We start from the raw sequence: 20,524 nt of genomic DNA on the forward strand, positions 1-20,524 counted from the left end.
TGCTAACTTAGACTTTTACCCTAATTTATTAATCTCAGAGTTTCATTATGAACTCCTGGACTTCTCAAGTTTGAACTTGGTCTGAAAATCATTGTGATGTTTCAAAGTTTCTACAAAAGAGATTGTGATGTTTCCTAGGGAGACATGTAATCTCCTGTTGCCAGACTATAACTAACCCATTACTAAGTGGGGAAAATGAAATAGTCAACTTAAAATGCACATACTGTTTTCCTTGTAGAGGTCTGATTTCTTTGGTTAGATTTATTCCTAGTTACCTTATACTTCTGACTATAGTAAATGGGGTTGCTTTCTTCAATTCGACCTCAATCTGCTCATTGTTGGTGTATAGAAATGCTATAGATTTTTGTATGTTGATTTTGTATCCCGTCACTTTACTCTATTTATTTATCACTTCTAGGATTTTCTTGTGGATTATTTTGGGTTTTCTATGTATATAATCATGTCATCTGCAAATAGAAATCACTTCCTTTTTTCCCTGTTTGAATACATTTTATTTAACTCTCTTCTCTGATGTCATTGGCGAGGACTTCCAGTACAATATTGAAAAAGAGTGGAGGAAGGGGGTAGCCTTGTCTTGTTCCAGTTTTTCATAAATAAAGCTTTCTCTCATTCAGTATGATGTTAGCTATGGGTTTTGCACATATGGCTTTTATTGTGTTGAAAAATGTCCCTTCTATGCCGATTTTACTGGGAGTCTTAATCATAAAAGGATGTTGTATTTTGTCAAATGCTTTTTCTGCATTGGTTGATATGATCATATGGTTTTTATTTTTCTTTCTGTTAATATGGTTTATTACATTTATGGTTTTGTGTATATTGAAGCACCCTGCATACTTTGAATAAAGCCAACCTGGTCATGGTGGATACAATTTATTAGTATCTTGCTGAGAATTTTTGCATCAGTATTCATCAGAGATATTGGTCTTAGTTTTCTTTTTTTGCTATGTCCTTATCTGTTTTGGAGATGAGGATGATGCAGGGTTCATTAAGTGAACTTGGGAAGATTCCTTCCTTTTGGATCATTAGAAACAGTTTGAGTAGAATGGGGGTTAATTCTTCTTTAAAAGTTTGGTAGTCACTGGGACCTGGTCTTTTGTCATTTAATAAATTAAATCAGTTATTTATTACTGATTCAATCTCATTTTTTGTTATTGGTCTATTCACACTTTTTAATGTCTTCCTGATTCAATCTTGGTAAGTTATGTGTCCAGGAATTTGTCCATCTCACCCAGGTTTTCTTGTTCATTGGTGTACAGTCACTCATAGTATTCTCTAATGATCTTTTGTATTTAGTATTTATGTCATGTCTATTGTAATATTGTCTGTTTCGTTGCTAATTTGAGTTATATTAAAATGGAAAATTGGGGACCAGCAGTTAGCGTACTGGCTATGTCGCTGGAATCCCAACGAGGCCACGGTTCATGTCCTGGACCTGGTAGCTTAAAACACACCGGGCGTGTGTGTGCATGTCCAAGATCCTGAGAGGAGAATGGAGGAGAAGGGATTGCAGCGTGACCATCCCCCCTGGGGGTGATTTCTCGCTTTCTGTCTCTCTGTCTCTATCTGTCTGGCGAGCACACGTGCCCTATAGCAAAAACCTTTCCAAAAAAAAAAAAAAAAGGAAAATTATCTGTTGATAATAATGGGTATGGTAATATCTCTGACTGGACTAATAAACAGTACATTAATGCTGGGAAATTCATTTTGTATGTTGTAATGATATACAGTGATTAAATATAAAAATAAAATAAAAATTTTTAAATGCACATATTGACAAGTTGTAAACTATGTTTTCATTAGGTTACAATCCTAATGCTTTCTCTTTCTTTAACTTCCATATCTCTTTCCATCTCCAGCTAAAAGAAAAACATGAAAAGGAATAATCAGAGCAGTGTGTCTGAGTTCCTCCTGCTGGGGCTCCCCATCTGGCCAGAGGATCAAGGCATTTACTATGCTCTTTTCCTGGTCATGTACCTGACCACAGTGCTGGGGAATCTGCTCATCATTCTGCTTATCCGGCTGGACTCTCACCTCCACACCCCCATGTACTTCTTCCTCAGCCACTTGTCCTTCACTGACATCTCTTTCTCATCAGTCACAGCTCCAAAGATGCTCATGAATATGCAGACAGAGAGTCAATCCATCTCATATGCAGGGTGCATTTCCCAGGTTTATTTCTTTTTAATGCTTGGCTGTCTTGACAGCCTCCTTCTCACTTCAATGGCCTATGACAGGTATGTGGCCATCTGTCACCCCCTCCACTACACCACCATCATGAATTGGAGCCTCTGTCTCCTGCTAGTAATTATATCTTGGGTCCTATCTTCTGCCAATGCCCTTTTGCACACCCTCCTCCTAGCCCATCTCTCTTTCTGTGGAGACAACACTCTTCCCCACTTCTTCTGTGACCTCTCCACTTTACTCAAGCTGTCCACCTCAGACACTACAATCAATGAGCTGTTTATCTTCACTGTGGGAGTAGTGGTCATTACCCTGCCATTCATATGTATCCTAGTCTCTTATGGTCACATTGGAGCCACTGTTCTGAGAGTCCCCTCAACCAAAGGAATCTGCAAAGCCTTGTCCACATGCAGCTCTCACCTGTCTGTGGTATCTCTGTACTATGGAACGATTATTGGACTATACTTTTTTCCCTCATCCAATAATACCAATGAAAAGGACGTCATCGTGGCTATATTGTACACTCAAGTCACTTCTATGCTAAATCCCTTCATTTATAGTCTGAGAAATCAGGATATAAAAAGTGCTCTAGGAAAAATACTCAATAATGGAATTTTTCACTGTGATGGGCATTGCTTTCCCTTGTAGTTGTATGCATAAACTACTCCATCCTGTATATGTCTGAGCATTCTTTCATGTCTGAATAATTATTTCTTAGTGAATCTTGGTATGGCTGTCTCTCTTCTCTCTGTGTTTCAGCCGGATTTTTTTTTCTTTATTTAATTTCCTTGTTCATTTAGATAGTCATGAGGAGTAGTGTTTACAAACATACCCTCACAACTATCCTTTTCTAATTTCCTACTGATTTTATTTTCTTTGTGTATCTATCTAGAAGTGAGATTGATGGATTATTTAATAGTTTGACTTTTAAACAGCTAAATGTAAATAAAAAATTAAATTAAATTTAGAAAAGCCAGATTGTATTCCACAAAGATGTACATGTAAATAGATGTAAATCAGATAGTTCAATAAAAATATATATGTGCACATATTTTATATGACTAATGTCTCAAAAAATTGAGCCAAATTCACATCACTCTCTGCTTATGACTATCGATGGGTTTCTCAAATTACGCAGAATTAAACCAAAGACTTTATAACTCCTTACAAAGCCTTACACAAATAGATTCTTTGCTATCTGTAATTTGATCTCCTACTAATCCTCCCCACCACACTATTCACTCACCAGTAGTCCTGCTATCTACCTTCCTGTTTTTTTAACATGCCAAGCACGCCTTCATTTTGGAGATTTTGCAGCTCCCACTCCTAATGTTCTGCACATCTAAAATGTTCCTCCCCTCAGATAAAAGCAATCATTTCTTCTCATGCTCTTCTTAAACTTTTTGCTTAACTTCTTCCTTCTTAAGAAAGCCTACGCTGGCCATTAGACTACCTTGGTTTTTTGTGTATGATACTTTTGTTGTTAGTTTTTAAAATCAGTACTTTTTAATGGGAGCAATTTGACCAAAAATCTGTCACAGGCACATATGCTCTATGGAATACTATTCAGCCATTTAAAAAATCACCTTGGCATATGATAGAAAGTGGTTGAATATGGAAGATCTATTGCTAAGTGAAGTAAGCCAGGATATAAAAGAAAGATATTGTATGTATCCACTTAATATATACTGACTACCCACACTTTATGGTAGAGAATAAAATATTGGAGGGCTTACAGCAGTGAAAATAGTTATGAATGCTGAAGACAGTGTGGAATGGAGGGGGGGAAGGGAAGAGTATAAAGAAAGATAGCAAGAGAACAAATAGAGAGGCATGACATTAGTGGGGCACAGAAATGGTTTATTACCTGTTGAAGATAACATTTACAGTATTCTCAACTGTACTGGTCTGTTGGGTAAATTCTCTTTACAAATCAAATGATATATAGTGATTGAATGTCTATAAAAAGTAATGAGAATAAGTAATAATAATAATAATCTAAAAAATATGATAAAAAGCTATATGATGATGATGTGGGTAGTAATGTCTTTGTCTTGACTGATATGCATGGTAATCGTACTGGAAAAAGAAATATAATACACTGTAAAGATACTTGTGACTAAATGTAATATTAAAAAAATGATAATAAATAAAGAATTTTGAGACTCATTGAAACAAAGTTTAATGAGAAAACAAAACATTTGATTAGTCAGCTACTGCACTAGGAAGACAAACACTGAACTCCCTTGCTTTTTTGTTTTAATTGCAAGACAGACAGGAAAACGGGGGAAATGCAGAAAGCACAAATACCCCAAATCAGGTATGGTCAAGCCACAGTCTCCTCTCCTCCATTTCTTCATTCTATTGGTATTTGAGGTGTGTATGCACACATATCCAGAGAGTTTTTCAAGTCACCAGAGCTGAGATTAGAACTGCATTCCATCACTTGAGATCCTACTCCCTTAGCCACTAGAGTACAGGCCAGCCATGAATTTCCTTACTTTGAAAACTAGAAAATACTATTTTTTTAATTGGCATATAATAGTTGTACATACTCATGGGATACAGCACGATCTTTCAATATATGCATACAATCTATAATCAAATCAAGGCAATAAATATCTCCATTACCTGTAAAATTTATCATTACTTTGTGTTGCAAACATTTGAGATCTTTTCTTCTAAATTTTTAAAAATATACATTAAATTATTATGCATAGTTACTCTTTTGTGCTTTAGTGCTCTAGAATGCATTCCTCTTACTGCAGTGCAATTTTGTGTCTGTTAATCAAGTTCAAGTGGGCGGACTGGACAAAGGACAGATGCAGCTCAGCCATCAAGGCCGTCACTATACATCAATCAATAGAAGTAAAGTGCCTCTATTTTTGAAAAGAATGTACTCTAAGCCCAGCTATGGTGCAGGTGGTAGGGTGTAGCTGCATGATACTGGAGTCACCTGGGTATGAATACTGAGTCTACCTGAACATACTGAGTATGCCCTTCTGTGCATCATGAAACCCCACACACACCCTCTCTTTCATAGAAGAAATAAACTTTTAAAAAGAAAGGAAATACTATACCCTAATTAAACAAACAAAATTAGTGCAAATGAAGACAAGAAATAAAAAAGAAAACATTGTATGTTTTTATAGTGGGGGGGGAAAGCAGGTAAACAATAGATTTTCCTTAATTGTCACACAACTACTTTATGTAAATTTAATTTCTAAAACAGCATTTTATAAAACTAACACATGGATCAAAATATACATTTCACTTTGCATTTGAAAAGTACCATTTCACAGCACATTTGACAATTTCAGGTTTGTTCAACTTGAGACTGAAGAATTTATAGAGAAGTTAACCTCTACAATTGTTATTCAAGCTCCGAGCTCCTAACCCCAGGGAGCATATATGCCTAAAGCAGGAGTGACTATCAAATGGAAAGTGTGTAGGGGCCGGCAGATGGTGTGGTGGTTAATGGCACTGGACTCCCACATGGCCAACTGCAGTTCGAGTCCTGGGCCTGGCAGCTTGCTTTCTCATTCTCTCTCTCTCTCTCTCTCTCTCTCTCTAACTCTCTTTCTCTCAACTTGAAATAAATAAGTGGATAAATAAAGTTAAATAAAATAATTACTTTAAAAAAAAAGAAAAAGAAAGGAGAGTGTGTAAAGTGCAAGGAACAAGTTGGGGCACATAACTACTCTTTTTCACAAAGACTTCTCTGACAAGGTTGGTGGATAGGATAAAAGAAAAAGCAAGGAAACATCACTTGGACAAGAAAATCTCGCTTCTGAGAAGTTTCCCCATGGCCCCTTTCATATCTCTATTCCTCAGGCTGTAGATGAAGGGGTTCAGCATGGGAGTGACCACTGTATACATCACCGAGGCAATGATGTCTTTGCCATTGGAGTTGCTTGTTGATGGGAAAAAGTACAGCACCATAATTGTCCCATAGAATAGCAAGACCACAGAGAGGTGGGAGCCACAGGTGGACAAGGCTTTATAGATCCCCTTGATTGAGGGAAATCTCAGGATGGTGGCCCCAATGTGGCCATAAGAAACTATAACACCAATAAATGATAGGATAATGACCAATCCTCCAACAGCAAAGATAAAAATCTCATTGAGGGAGATGTCTGAACAGGAGAGTTTGAGCAGAACAGCGAGATCACAGAAAAAGTGGGGGATGATGTTGTTGGCACAGAAAGAGAGTTGAGCTAGGAGGAGTGTGTGGGTCAGAGCACTGGCACAAGAGAGGAGCCAGGATCCAGCCAACAAAAGCATACACAGCTCCTCCCTCATGATGGTGGTGTAGTGTAGAGGGTGACAGATGGCCACATATCTGTCATATGCCATCACTGCAAGAAGAAGGTTATCAATACAACCAAAAAATATGAAAAAGTACATCTGTGTTACACACCCTGCATATGGGATGGATTGACCCTGAGTGTGCATATTCACCAGCATCTTTGGGACAGTGACAGAGGAAAAGGAGACATCAGTGAGGGCCAGGTGGCTGAGGAAGAAGTACATGGGAGTGTGCAGGCGGGAGTCCAGCCGGATGAGCAGGATGATGAGCAGGTTCCCCAGCACCGTGGTCAGGTACATGCCCAGGAACAGGGCAAAGAACAGGCCCTGCTGCTCTGGCCGGATGGGGAGCCCCAGGAGGAGGAATTCGGACACACTGCTCTGGTTCTCTCTCCTCATACTCCTCTTCTTTGTACTGGAAATGAAGGGATTTGGTGAATGTCTCAGATGATAGAGAGTAATGATGGCAATCACAGCAGTGTTATCCATTCTTATGGAAGAATTCCTTTGGTTATCACTCAAATAACATTGCCTGAATCCCACCCTTAGTGAAGAATTCCTTTGGCTATTACTCGAATAATATTGCTTGAATCCCCACCCTTATTCTGACAGAGCCATCAGACCTCCAATGACCAACAAATTTCCTTCCAATATAAACCAGGGAACATTGATTTAACTATGTGTCAGACACTGCGTTTCCTTGAGCAAACAAGATGAAGAATGACCCTTCCCAGAGGGAGCTCACTTCAACCTCATTTAGAATTGGTTCAGAACAATGTCTATACAGCTAGGTTTCTTGTGGATTCTGACTCTATCACTCCCTGGCTAATCTCTAGTAACTTACTTAGTCTTTCTTAGTCTCATTTTGAATCTCTACAAAAGAAGCATAGTAATCTTACACTTCAAATTTACAGAAGAATTAAATGAAGTAATGTGAACTATTGTGATGTTAGAACAGAGCTCTTCCTATCATAAGGGCACAAATACATCATGTAATACTATTATGCCAATGAGAATGTCCAGATAGATCTGGGGTTGATACTTAGAAATGCGATAGAGCAAAAATGTGAGGTAAGCATTTGAAGCAATCAAGTGACTGGTCTAAACGTGGGTCAATTGATATGGGCTGCCAATCTCAAGGAAGATGTAGAGAACCACAGTCTTGATCCTGTGGTTAATTGCTGGGAATGCCTTAAATAGATACAGTCTGCACTAATGCTGCAGGGCAAGCAAAAGCACTAACAAACACATAGTCTACTGCTGGGCTTTACAGATAGAAGAAGCTGAGTGTTAGCCAGAGAAGGTCAGGAGAGGCTTGTTTAGATGTCCAGTGAAAGTATGTAAAATAAATTAATAATAATAATAAGAAGAAGAAAAGATTTTTTTAAAAATACTCCACAACTGCAGTCAACATTAGAAAGCATGCACGAGGTTTACCTTCCCTATAAAGAATGAGCACAGCAGCAGCACAATCTCCATGAGAGACTCTTGTTCTGCCCAACCCCTGCTTTTCTCTGTCTATCCTTTCTCAATCCACAGCCCATCCCCTTGTGACACCCAATCTCTTCACTGCCAGGCTGTGGTACATAGTGGAAGATAAAGCAAGTGGATGCTTGAGTTCAGCCGGAAATAAGAGAGTAAAGCAGAAACTAAGAAAGAAAGTGAAAATTGAGAGAGCAAAATAAGGAGCACATTCAGAGTCGGGCATAAAACAGGGAAACCTCTTCAAGAAAGATATATATGTATATTTAAATGTTGTCCTTTATGTTAAAAGTATGAAGCTAAAAGAGTCAGAAGATAAGAGATTTAGAAAGCTGAGATTTTAGAAAGCTTAGAGATTTAGAAAGTTTAAGAGATTTCTAAATTAAGAGATTTAGAGATTAGAAGTTAAGAGATTTAGAAAGTCAAGAGATTTAGAAAACTAAGAAAGAAAAGTAACCATTGAAAGAGTCAATCTGTGCGACCAGCAGGTGGCATGGTAGTTAAGGCGCTGGACACTCCCACATGACCAACTATAGTTCGAATCCCGGACATGGTGTCTTGCTTTCTCACGTTCCCTCTCTCTCTCTCTCTCAATCTTTCTGTGAGTATATCTCTCTCTGGTCAAATTAAAATAAATGAATGAGTAAATAAAATTAAATAATTCTTTTAAAAAAAAGTCAATTTGAAATTGAGTGTAAAATGGGAAACTCGCCAAAAAATAGGTATGAGTTTAAATGTTTATAAAAGCCAGGAGAAGCAAAGTCTATAGCAAGCAGTTAAAGAGAGAAACAAACAATCAAACAAACAAAAAAACAGAACAAAATCAAGAGAAAATAGGTAAATTATGGGCTCAAATTAGAAAAAGAAAAGAGGGGAAATGCAGGAAGTGCCTTGAAGTAAATACAGTCTTGGTGCTAATGCTGCAGGGCAAGCAAAACTCTTACAAAGACTTAAAGACTTAATCTACTCCTGGGCTTATGGATAGAAGAAAGCTGAGTGTTGACCAGAGAAGGTGAGGAGAGACTTGTTTAGATACCCCACAACTGCAGTCAATAATAGAAAGCACATGGCTTTACCTTCCCTATAAAGAATGAACACAGACAACTCATGGCTGCAGTGATCTCCATCAGAAATGCCCAGTCCATCCGGCCCTGGCTTTTCTCTGTCTATCCTTTTTCAATCCACAGCGCTTCCCCTCAGGGCACCCAGCTCTTTGCTGCTAGGCTGCAGCAGTTAATTTTCTAGCATGACTTAGCTTGGTACTATTACTTAATTTGAAAGAAAAAAAAAGTATACCCATCTCCACTGTTGTCCATTTATCTCCAACTATCTTCCATGAACCAAATTGGCTTAAATTTGAGTGTTCATATGCAGTAAATCACCTGGTTATTTGCCTTAGGACTTGAGAACTGGTAGATGCTCTGAGATTAATGATGCCTATTAAAATTGTTAGTTACTTGATTAGCATGATTACTCCACAATATCAGTCTTAATATAATTGACATTTATGGAACATACACTTTATTATGTGCCTGACATAATGAAAGGATGTTTACAAATACCCTGTGTGTCAGTGCATGTGTGCATGTATGAGTTCACTGAAGCTGAGAGATATTAAGAAAACAGCCCAGGGTCACAAAACCAGTAACTGTTTTCTGCTGGAATCACCATTCTTTACTCATTCCATTTTTTTTAAGAATTATTTAACTTTATTTATTCACTCATTTATTTTGACTTGACTAGAGAGAGAATCACAGAAAGAGGGAGAAAGTGAGAAAGCAGACCACCAGGTCCAGGACTAGAACCGTGGTAGACCATGTGGGAGTGTCTAGTGCCTTAACTGTCATGCCACCAGCTGGCCCCTCATTCCATTTTTATTAACTCTCTGCTCCTATTAATCATACCCTTTTTTCTCCCTATTTAATCAAGCAGAAGAGCAACATTTAATAGAGAATTTCTATATCCAATATTACCTCAACCACCAGCTCAGATCTCTGCCCAACACTCACATTCCTATAGCCCTTTATAGTTTGCAATGACTTTCTATATTTCCAGTTACATGAAATCAATATTGATTTTGTGCCTGGGAGAGGGAAGACAGTGACTTTCTGTTTCATTCTCCTAACATGGGAAGTGATGTCCCTGACATAATGTACTTGGGTAAAACCTAATCTCAAAGGCAGATCTACTGATGTTCTTTCCACTAGAGAGAGACACTCTTGCTTCTTTGGGGAGGAGGAAGAAGAATGACTAATAGAGTTAAATATCCATATGCTTGGAAGAGGAAACTAACATTACCACATGGGTGTTTATTTCTGATCATAGATTCTCGTTACAGACCAAGGTGATTCTCAGGGACACTAGGACACCAAGAGGAGGGAGATGACTTTATTCCTCTACTGAGTCCTGTGCTCTCATAGACCAGGGGAGCTTTGGCTTCTACGGGGGTGGAGGGCAGAATGAGGGGGGCAGAAATCCTTGTATAAGTACAATGCTATGATGTCAAGGAATGAGCCAGCAGGAAGGGAAACTTCATTTTGTAGTTAAACAATAGGATGACCTGTACTCGGTACTGAAGTTAGCACCTGCGGTTTGAGAAAGCATTCTTGCATGGATTTGTTGTTCCAACTGATACAACATGTTCTCCCACATAGAGTTAGGAAGTGAATGGAGAGACAGATAGCTTAGCCTCCATTTGAGGAATAACTACAAAGTTAGCTATTAATTACTGGGTAAATGGTATTTACTATGGGCCTATAATAAATTAAACTGCTTACAAGTCAAACAAGGAAGCACAGATGTTAGGGCACCATTGTGCAATGCTGGAGCCATATGGGAGGCCTGGGTTTAGATCCCAGGTCTATCTGAACATACTGTGCACAGCTGTACATGATCCTGACTAGCTGGGAAGCTACAGGAAGGATCATGGCATGGCAAAGCCCTGGTGAGGATGCCTGTCTCTCGCTCATGAAAAAAATAAACTTTTTTTTTAAAAAAAAAACCTACTTACACAAATATATAAGAAACAAGAAATGAATAATCACTTGTTGAAGATAACATGTATGATAATGTCTTTGATTAAGCCAATATACAGTGGATTCTGGATGGGAAAACTCATTTTGTATGCTGCAATGATATATAGTGAATAAATGTAAAACAAATACAAAAAAAACTGCTTTCAGATAATATAGCAGATATTTTTCAATTAATTTTTACTTACATTTAATCACTGTATATCTTTACAGTATACAACATGGTACATTCATGTTTGGAACAACATGGTTTTTCCCAGCATGAATACGGTGCATACTAGTTAAGTCAAAGACATTACCATATACATTATCATCAATAGATAATTTTTGTGTCAATTAAATGTTTTGTTTTTTCCCCTGATCTCATTGGTGGGATAGCAGCTATTATTAACCTATTATACTTTTTGTTTTTTGGAGAGGTTTTTACTACAGCATGTGTGCACTTGCCAGAAAGACAGAGAGTGACAGAAAGCAAGAAATTACCCCCCTGCGGGGAATAGCCACACTGCAATTCCTTCTCCTCCATTCTCCTCTTGGGATCTTGGGAATGCACGCACACACTCCCAGCATGAGATTAAGTCAGTAAGTCTGGGACTCAAACTGTGGTCGACTACCTGGAAGTCCAGCGACATAGCCATTATACCAACTGCTGCAATATCTATCCTATTATACATTTAAGGCTGCAGACTCCTGGCCCCTTCTGACCTATACTAATCCTTAATAAGCTCGGATACCTTCAACTCTGTGCCTCAGAAATCAAACATAGGCCAGAAATTTATTGCATGGACTCATCCAAATTCCTGGGCACAAGAGCCTAAACAATTATCCAGACTATCATTCTCCCAAAGTGTAAAAGTGGACAAAGATAGAGACCCGAGGGAAAATGTTTAGTGCCCTAGAAGCATTAGTAGAACAGTCTAATCACAAGTCCAGTGGCCCCGACAAGGCTCAAGAAAGATCCAATTTGAAGGTGCCCTATCAGCTTCTGGATTGAACCAAGAGTAACATGAGAAAGAGAGTGTTCTACATGCCAGCAAACACATACGCACATTTCTTTGAGTTTCAAGCCTTTATTTTTCTGCTATTCCTTCTAGCTAAATTTATTTAAGGCATTAGTTTGTTAAACACAGTGCAGACACCTCTACATCTAATCTCTCTCTCTCTCATAAACACACATCCTAATACGCATTTTGTTGAAGGATGACTTGTTCTCTCTGACATATGCATGTCCTAGGCGAAGATAGAGGGCAAATCTATTTCACACAAAGTTCATAAGTAAGTGACTGTCACAAATAGAAAGCACTCGCAATGCACAGTCACACAAAAAACTGACAAGCAGCATACAGGCACCCCTAGGCAGTCACAAATACTGAAATCACAAGACGCAGAATAGCACAAACCATATACAGATACCAGTGAATAAGCATTAAGGCACACACATTACTCAAAGGAGATTTCTGGCATTGCCTGATCAATGAAGATCCCATATAGAGATATTCTGTGAGTGACACACAAGTATAGATGAACATAGAAAATATACATGTGGTCTCATTCACACACACACACTGTTTATAGACAGAATCCTGGCCCCTTCTGACCTACACTAATCCTTAACAAACTCACACACCTTCAGCTCTGTGCTGTTACCTGAGTCCCAACTCTCTTTTCAAGAGACGCACAAGCCAAAGAACAAGACGAAGCCTCCATGACCCGAGAATCTTTATGGACTTGCATGTCTGTTTACCAGCAACCAAACAATGGGCAGGATTTTATTTTACAGACAGAAAGAAGACACAGGGGGGAAGATACCCAGGATCCTCGGAAAAGAAAGGTGGGCTAATTGATCAAATTCCTACTGGCCTCTTGGGGAGGAGTCCATGCAGGGGCCAGAGGGGATGAGTCAATGGAGCCCCTGGGACGATGTCTCTGGTGTCAGTGGCACCCTGGGCTCCTCTATGTCTGATCTGGTGGTTCCAGGTGAGGACCAGGAGAGTCTGAAGTCGCACTGGGGTTCTTAAGTATCCACAGCAATAGAGTAAGCAGCCTCTATCACAGAGCAAGGTTCTGTGCACAAGCCTCCTCTAAAGCTTGCAGACCTCACCATCTGGAGAGACTCTGTAAGGTGGCGACTATGCATTGCTCTCAAGGTAGAAGAACAGAAGGGTGACTCCCATAGGATGTGGACAAGGACACTCAAAAAGTTGAATTCTGACTCTGACACTTGCCGTGAGCTGCCATGTGTGGTAGCAGCTCTCACCACCGTGGTTGGACCACACATGCTGTCTATTGTGACTAAAGCTGCCATATACCCTTGTGTACAAGTTTCCTGTGCACGTGTGTTTTCACTTCCCTTACGTATGTGCCTAGGGTTGGAATGGAAGGGTCACATGATAACTTCACATCAAGTCACTTGAAGAACTGTCAGACTATGTTCCAAAGTGAATGCACCATTTTACAATCCTGCCAGCTTTGTACGAGGGTTTCAGTTGTTCATAGCCTCACCAGCTTTCATTCGTATCATGTTTTTTGATTCTAGCCATTCTATAGGTGTCAAGTAGTATCACTAAAGGTTTTTAAGCAGGGAAGAAATGAAAATTTTAGTTTTAGAAGGATGACTATGATATCAGGTAGGAAAAGAATTGAAAGGATAAATAGCACTGAGACAAAATTCTGACAAAGTTTTAAAAAAGAAATGGTAAAAAAAAAAAAAAAAAAAAAAAAAGGAGAGGAGCCAGTAAGTGGCATAGTGGTTAAGGGACTGAAATCCCACATGGTTGTCAGCAGTCTGAGTCCTGGACCCAGCGACTTGAAACTCTTGCCAGGCACATACGCATGCAAACCCAAAACCCCGAGAGAATGGAGGAGAAGGGATTGTGGCATGGCCATCCCTTCTGGGGTTTATTTCTTGCTTTCTGTCTCTCTGTCTCTGTTTCTCTGGCAAGCACACAAGCCCTAAGCAAAACTCTCTGTCTCAAAAAAAAAAAAATTAGTATAAAGTTTATTATATATACTGAATAGTGGCTATTATACATAAATACTAAAATAATTAAGAAATATATCTTAAGGACCATATTTATTTCTTATTAGTTATTAAGAAATACATTCTCTGGGGACCGGCAAGTGGCACGGTGGTTAGAGGTGCTGGACTCCCACATGGCCACCAGCTGTTGGAGTCCTGGACCAGACAGGAGTTGTTTTCTCACTTGCTCTCTCTCTCTCTCTCTCATTCTGGTCAAATTGAAATAAATAAATAAAGTTGACTAAAACAATTCTTTAAAGAAAAAGAAATACATTCTCTGAATAATAATCAAATTTATAATATTCTAAAGCATTTACAACCTTCATATCTTAAATATGCTTACAATTATTGCTATAAAGATAAAACAAAATGGCTCAAAAAAAACTATATATTTTTGAAAGTTATTAAGATATCCAAAATAATATAGGTTTGCTGTAAATTATATTATTATCAAATATAGATGTATATTTACATGTTATATATTCATTATGTTAGAAATATACTTTTGCCTACATATGCTTATATATTTAACTAAATGATATAGTATTTATTAGTATATTGTGTATTTACATGTATATTATACATGTATATAATGCATGTATATTACATGTAAACATGGAGAAAGTGGATTCAGTGGACAAATACAGCAGATCATTTTAAGGGTTTTTAAGGATTGTTTTTCTTCTTCTTCTTTTTTAAAGGTTTGAGCCATAGGGTGTGTGTGCTCGCTAGACAGAGAGAGAGAGAGAGACAGTGAGAGGGAAAGTGAAAAATCACCCCCAGGGGAGATGGTCATGCCACAAAACCCTCTCCTCCATGTTCTTCCTGAGATTTTGGGCACACGTGCACTTGTGCCTGGTGTGAGTTTCAAGCTGCCACGTCCAGGATTCGAACCATGGGTGGCCATGTGGGAGTCCAGCTCTTTTAATCATCATGCCACCTGCTGGTCCTTTGAGGATTATTTTTACCATTTGGTAAAGTAAACCTGTTCTTGTATTTTTAAACTGATACATAAAAATTGTATATATTTATGGGGTACAGATGAACCTGGAAATTACTGTGTTAAGTGAGCTAAACCAGGCACAGGAAAAAGCAATTCCTATATGTTCTCGCTCATTTGAAGAATCTAAAAACAATGATGTCATAGAAGAAGAGGTAGAACAGTGGTTACCAGGAGTTTGGAAGGATGAGGAAAGAGGTGAGAGATTGGACAATGGGCGTAAAGTTATACACAAGGTAGATTTTTGTTAGCTTTTAGCAAAAGAAAATAATAGTCTAATTTTATGAGGTGATATGGTTTCTCTTATTCTTTCCTCACTCATCTCTTATTTTATCACTCTTACTTATTATAATTTAAGATACTTTAAAGGCTCTTTACCATTTCTTCCTTGATTTTTGAATCTTAGATAGTCAATATCATATTAGAACACTCATCATGAAGTAAGCTGTAATCATTCTTTCTGAGCATTTATTTCAGTTGCTTTGAATGGTTTTCTATCTTCTCGTTTAAACTACTGAGTTGTCAGAAAAGTCTTGATATGTTTTTCTATACAAAAATACATCATGACTTTTTCCGACAGCCCAATGTTTAACAGCTATCCTTTTGGCCTTTTTAAAAAATTTTTATGATAATTTAAATGGTTGTTTTCTTTTTTAAACAAACAAACATTTATTTACCTGTTGTAATTTTCAGGCTACTAGGTCCAGGACTTGAACCATGGTTGGCCATGTGGGAATCCAGTACCTTAACTACTATACCTCCTGCTGGCCCAAGGGCTGTTTTCTGTTTTTCTTTTTTTGGAAAGGTTTTTTCACTATAGGGCGCGTGCGCTTGCCAGCCAGAGATAGACATAGAGACAGAATGGTTGTTTTCTTTTTTAAACAAACAAACAAACAAACATTTTTTTACCTGTTATAATTTTCAGGCTACTAGGTCCAGGACTTGAACCATGGTTGGCCATGTGGGAATCCAGTACCTTAACTACCATACCTCCTGCTGGCCCAAGAGCTGTTTTCTGTTTTTCTTTTTTTTGGAAAGGTTTTTTCACTATAGGGCGCGTGCGCTTGCCAGACAGACAGAGATAGCCATAGAGACAGAAAACGAGAAATCACCCCCCAGGGGGGATGGTCACGCCACAATCCCTTCTCCTCCATTCTCCTCTCGGGATCTTGGGCACGCACACACACGCACCCGGCGTGAGTTTTAAGCCACCGAGTCCGGGACGCGAACTGCGGTCGACTATGTGGGAGTCCAGCAACATAGCCATTACACTAATTGCTGGTTCCCTGTTTTGTGTTTTTCAAAACACAAATACTTTTAGGGTTCTTTTACTTCTTTCTCACTCATATTTCAACCTCAGGTTTTCTTATTTCTGACATCCAGACTGCTGGGCTTCTAGTTTCTTGCCAGACTACGCCCAGGGAGGAGAACTGAGGTCAAGAGTCCCTCCTGTCTGCCAGCCCAGGGCTTGACTTGTCTTCAGTCACAGCTCCTTTACCTTCAGCTGTAGCTCATCAGGTGGCCTCCTGCTCACAGCCAAGACACTCAGGACACTTGGGGCATAGGCTACAATGTTTTCCTGTCTTCTGTGTTCAGAACAGTAGGGTAATACTTCTCACCATTTGGGTATATAATTCTTTGCTGTGAGAACCACACACAATACAGGGATTTTCAAGTGGCCTCAAACTGACCACTGCCTAAAATCGCCAATGCCTCAAACTTCTAACACATTATTCCTCTCTGTCAAAACTTGTTCTATGTTTTAGAACTTCACAGTCTTATACTCCACTGGGGGGGGGAGGTACTATTATTTAGTAGTGATTCATTGTACTTTTTCACTCTGAAACATTTACTCTTAATTGCTGCTTTCAAAGTTATTAAACTGATTGTAGTGGGCTAAATGTTTGTCCTATGGAAATCTATATGTTGAAATCCTAACCCCTATATAAGGAGGTTAGGTCTTTGAGGAGGTAACTAGGTCATAAGAGTGGAGTCCGCATGAATGAAATTCATATCCTTATGAAAAGGACCCCAGAGAGCTCTCTTGTTCCCTTCCACCATGTGAGGCTATATGTGAGAAATTGGCCATTTATGAAACAGGAAGTAGGCCCTCAAAAATACTGAATCTTCCAATACTCTTAATATTATATTTCCCAGCCTCCAGAACTGTGAGAAATAAATGTTTGTTGTGAAAAAAATAATTCACAGAACTGTGCATTATGAAAAAGACTATGCATGAATTTCAACATTTTTTTACCAAAATATACTCAAACTTTAATTCCATTTTCCATGAGTCTTTTGAAGTCCTTATGCATAGTAACTTATATCAGGCATTTCCCTTAATATAGACTCAAACTAGGATTCTGGGACTGGGTTGCTTGTATATTTGATGAGCATCTCAATTAGCTTGATGATAACAAAAGAGGCCATAGGAGAATGCTAATCTTTGGGAGACAGTAGCATTATAATTGCCCAAATGATCACCAGTCATAGCTGGATATGAAGTAAAGGTGGGGGACAAAGCATTAGGAAATCAAGAGGCTATGGCATAGAGTCACTAAGATGACAATAATCACAACTGTCCAAAGAGTGATGATAAACAAACAAAAAACCCAAAACCTTAAATAGGGATGATCATCAGAGGGTCTTTCGAGTGACCTAAATAGAAACACTTCCCTTTATCTCCTTGTGTCCGTAGGAGATTCTCATGGCTGAGAATCAGGCCAAACTGTGTTATAAGGATTATAATGTTACAGTATAAATTAAATGCTTAAAACTACCAGTTTTCTAAAATTAATATAAAGACATTGGTTGGGAAGATGTATGGTACAAAAAAACATTCACCCTTGTCTCGTTAAGAATTTGCGGGGGGCAGGTATGAAGGAGGAGTGACCCCATAGCATGAGGATTAGGTGCTGCACAGAGGAAGCCAGATTCCACATAGTCAGCCCTGGGTTCGAGGCCCAGCCCAGGTGGCTTGAGAGTCATGCCAGGGCCAGGCATGCATGTGCATCCCAGATCTTGAGGACTGGAGATTGAGAGTCATGCCAGGGCCAGGCATGCATGTACATCTCAGATCTTGAAGACTGGAGAAATGGAGGAAAAGGGATTGCGACGTAATCAGGTCTGTAAGGGTGCTCTCTCTCTCTCTCCCTCTTGTACATATACATAAACCCTCTGCATTAAAAAATGTTTTTTTTAATTTAATCTTGGAGGATATTGTATAAAATGTTCATGAAAGTATGTTGTTTTCTTTAGGGTTTTTTGGTAGATAACCTTTATCATATTTGGTTCTTTGTTTTATGAGGGTTTGTATTATGCATAATGCTAACTACATCAAATTCTTTTTTGCATTTATTGAGATAATTGTGTAATTGTGCTGGCTTTATGTTAATATGGTGAACTGCATTTATTTTTCTCCTAATGCTTAACCATTTTGAGTATTTGAAATGCATCCCACTTGACCATGACATACAACCCTTTTAATATGTAGCTAGATTTATTTTTCTAACATTTTATTTATGACACTTGCATCCATGTTCAAGAGAGAGATCTGGCTGTAATTTCCTTTTCTTGTCTTTGTCGTATTTGGTATCAAAGTTGTGTGGACTCAAGCTGGGAAATATGCTCTTTTTCCTCTCCTTAGAAGCACTAGGTAGGACTGTCATTTCCCTTTTAAATGTTTGGATATTTTTTCCAGTAAAGCCATTTTGGGGCTTAGAGGATTTTTTTTTTTTTTTTTTTTTTTTTTGGTAAAAGCATTTTACAAAATACTTCACAAAGTATTTAAGACTGACTCCACAGGGCAGTTTCACACTACTTCTGAGAAGATGGCTCTCACATAGTGACTGCAGTTCAAATACCCAACCTGGTCAGCCTGAAACACACTGGGCAAGTGCTTGAGTGCCCAAGATACAATGGGTTGGAGGACAGGAGGAAGGAGATTGTGACAAGACCAGACCCTGTAGAGGTCTCTCTGTCACTCCCATGTGCCTATACATGCATTCTATCATTAATAAAGAAAAAAAAATTGGAAACCTGCAGGTGGCATGGTGGTTAGGAAAGCTGGATCCCACACAGCTGACTGGTTCAAGTCCCTGTCCTGGTGGCTTGAAAAACATGCCAGGGATAGGTGTATACGTGCCTAAAAATCCAAGAGGAGAATGGAGGAGAAGGGATTATAGCATGGTGCTTGTTCACTTCTCTCTTTTTTTCTCTCTCTCTCATGAGTGCATGAGCCCTCCAGCAAATAAAAATTAATTAGTTACTTAATTTTTCTAAAAAAAAAAAAGGAATAAAAACACACACTGGGCATATATGTGTGCATGCCCAAAATACTAAGAGGAGATTGAAAGAGAAGGAATTGTGATGTGACCATCCGCCCTGGGAGTGGCTTTCTCATTTCCCCATTTTCTCTGTCTCTAGCAAGTGCACACATACCTATAGCAAAAAATTAAATTGCCCTACCGTCACACACACATATACACAAACACACACCCACACCTGTGCACTCATATTATAAACCTACCTGGAAAAATGCACAATAGCAGTGGAGGGGCAAGAATGCAGAGATAGACTACTTCTGTGGCCCAAGTCTACTAGTCTTGCTAACGGGGGAGCAAAAGCCTTGAGCTGAGAAAACCCTCAGGCTCTCCAGCATGCCAGATCCGCACAATGCCACAAGGTAACAGTATTCCACCTGAGCATTGCAGATAGAGAGGGTGTTTCAGCCTGTGGGACACTGAGTATAACTCTAGCAACTCTGACCTTTTATTTCTGAATTTACTTTGCTAACCTAATGCTAGGGTCTGAATGTTGGTGTCTTCCTAAACTTCACTTGCTGACATCTTAATTCCCAAAATGATGATATTAGGAATGGGGGCTTTGGGAGGTGATTAAAGTCATGAAAGTAGAACCCTCCTGGTTGAGATTAGGTCTCTTTTTTAAAGAGACCTCAGAAAGCTAGCTAGTCCACCCCACCATGTGAGAAGGCATCATCTATGAGATGCCTTCACCAGACACCAAATCTGCCGGCGTCTTGATTTTGACTGCTCAACCTTCAGAACTTTGAGAAATAAATTGATATTTGGAAGCCACGACATCTACAGTATTCTGTTATAGCAGCCTGAACAGATTAAAACCACTTAAGTTTTATAACCGAGTAAGACTTTGCATAATGTCTTTTGGCCAAGGTTTTCGTATGAGATAATTAGCCTATATGCTATGGAAGTAAACATTTAATAAATAATTACACCTAGGTCATTTTAGTAGGTTAGTAGACTTCTTTGCTTGGTGGTATATACAGTGTGGTAAATCCTTTTTCTTTTTCTTTTCTTTTTTTTTTTTTTTTTTTTTTTTTTTTTTTTTTTGTTTTTTTTTTTTATGGAAACGTCCTCCCCCTGCGAGTATATGTGCCACATTTTACCAATCCATTCATCTGTTCGTGGACATTTGGGTGGGTTTCATGTCTTAGTAATCGTG

At 38.8% G+C, this 20,524-nt stretch overlaps 2 protein-coding genes across 2 annotated transcripts; one reads left to right on the plus strand and one right to left on the minus strand.

Moving 5' to 3' along the window:
* The first annotated feature begins 1,890 nt into the window (after positions 1–1,890).
* Positions 1,891–2,850, plus strand: LOC102476040 (olfactory receptor 50). The gene has a single exon (XM_006150507.1). It carries the CDS (start codon positions 1,891–1,893, stop codon positions 2,848–2,850), a length of 960 nt encoding a protein of 319 aa, XP_006150569.1.
* A 3,117-nt stretch (positions 2,851–5,967) lies between these two features.
* LOC102476469 (olfactory receptor 1J4) lies at positions 5,968–6,999 on the minus strand. Its single transcript, XM_006150508.2, has one exon. The coding sequence runs from the start codon at positions 6,997–6,999 to the stop codon at positions 5,968–5,970; it is 1,032 nt and encodes a 343-aa protein (XP_006150570.2).
* Between the last annotated feature and the right edge of the window lie 13,525 nt (positions 7,000–20,524).

The sequence above is a fragment of the Tupaia chinensis genome, unplaced genomic scaffold (genome assembly GCF_000334495.1).
Source record: "Tupaia chinensis unplaced genomic scaffold, TupChi_1.0 Scaffold000289_1, whole genome shotgun sequence".
Taxonomy (NCBI): domain Eukaryota; kingdom Metazoa; phylum Chordata; class Mammalia; order Scandentia; family Tupaiidae; genus Tupaia; species Tupaia belangeri.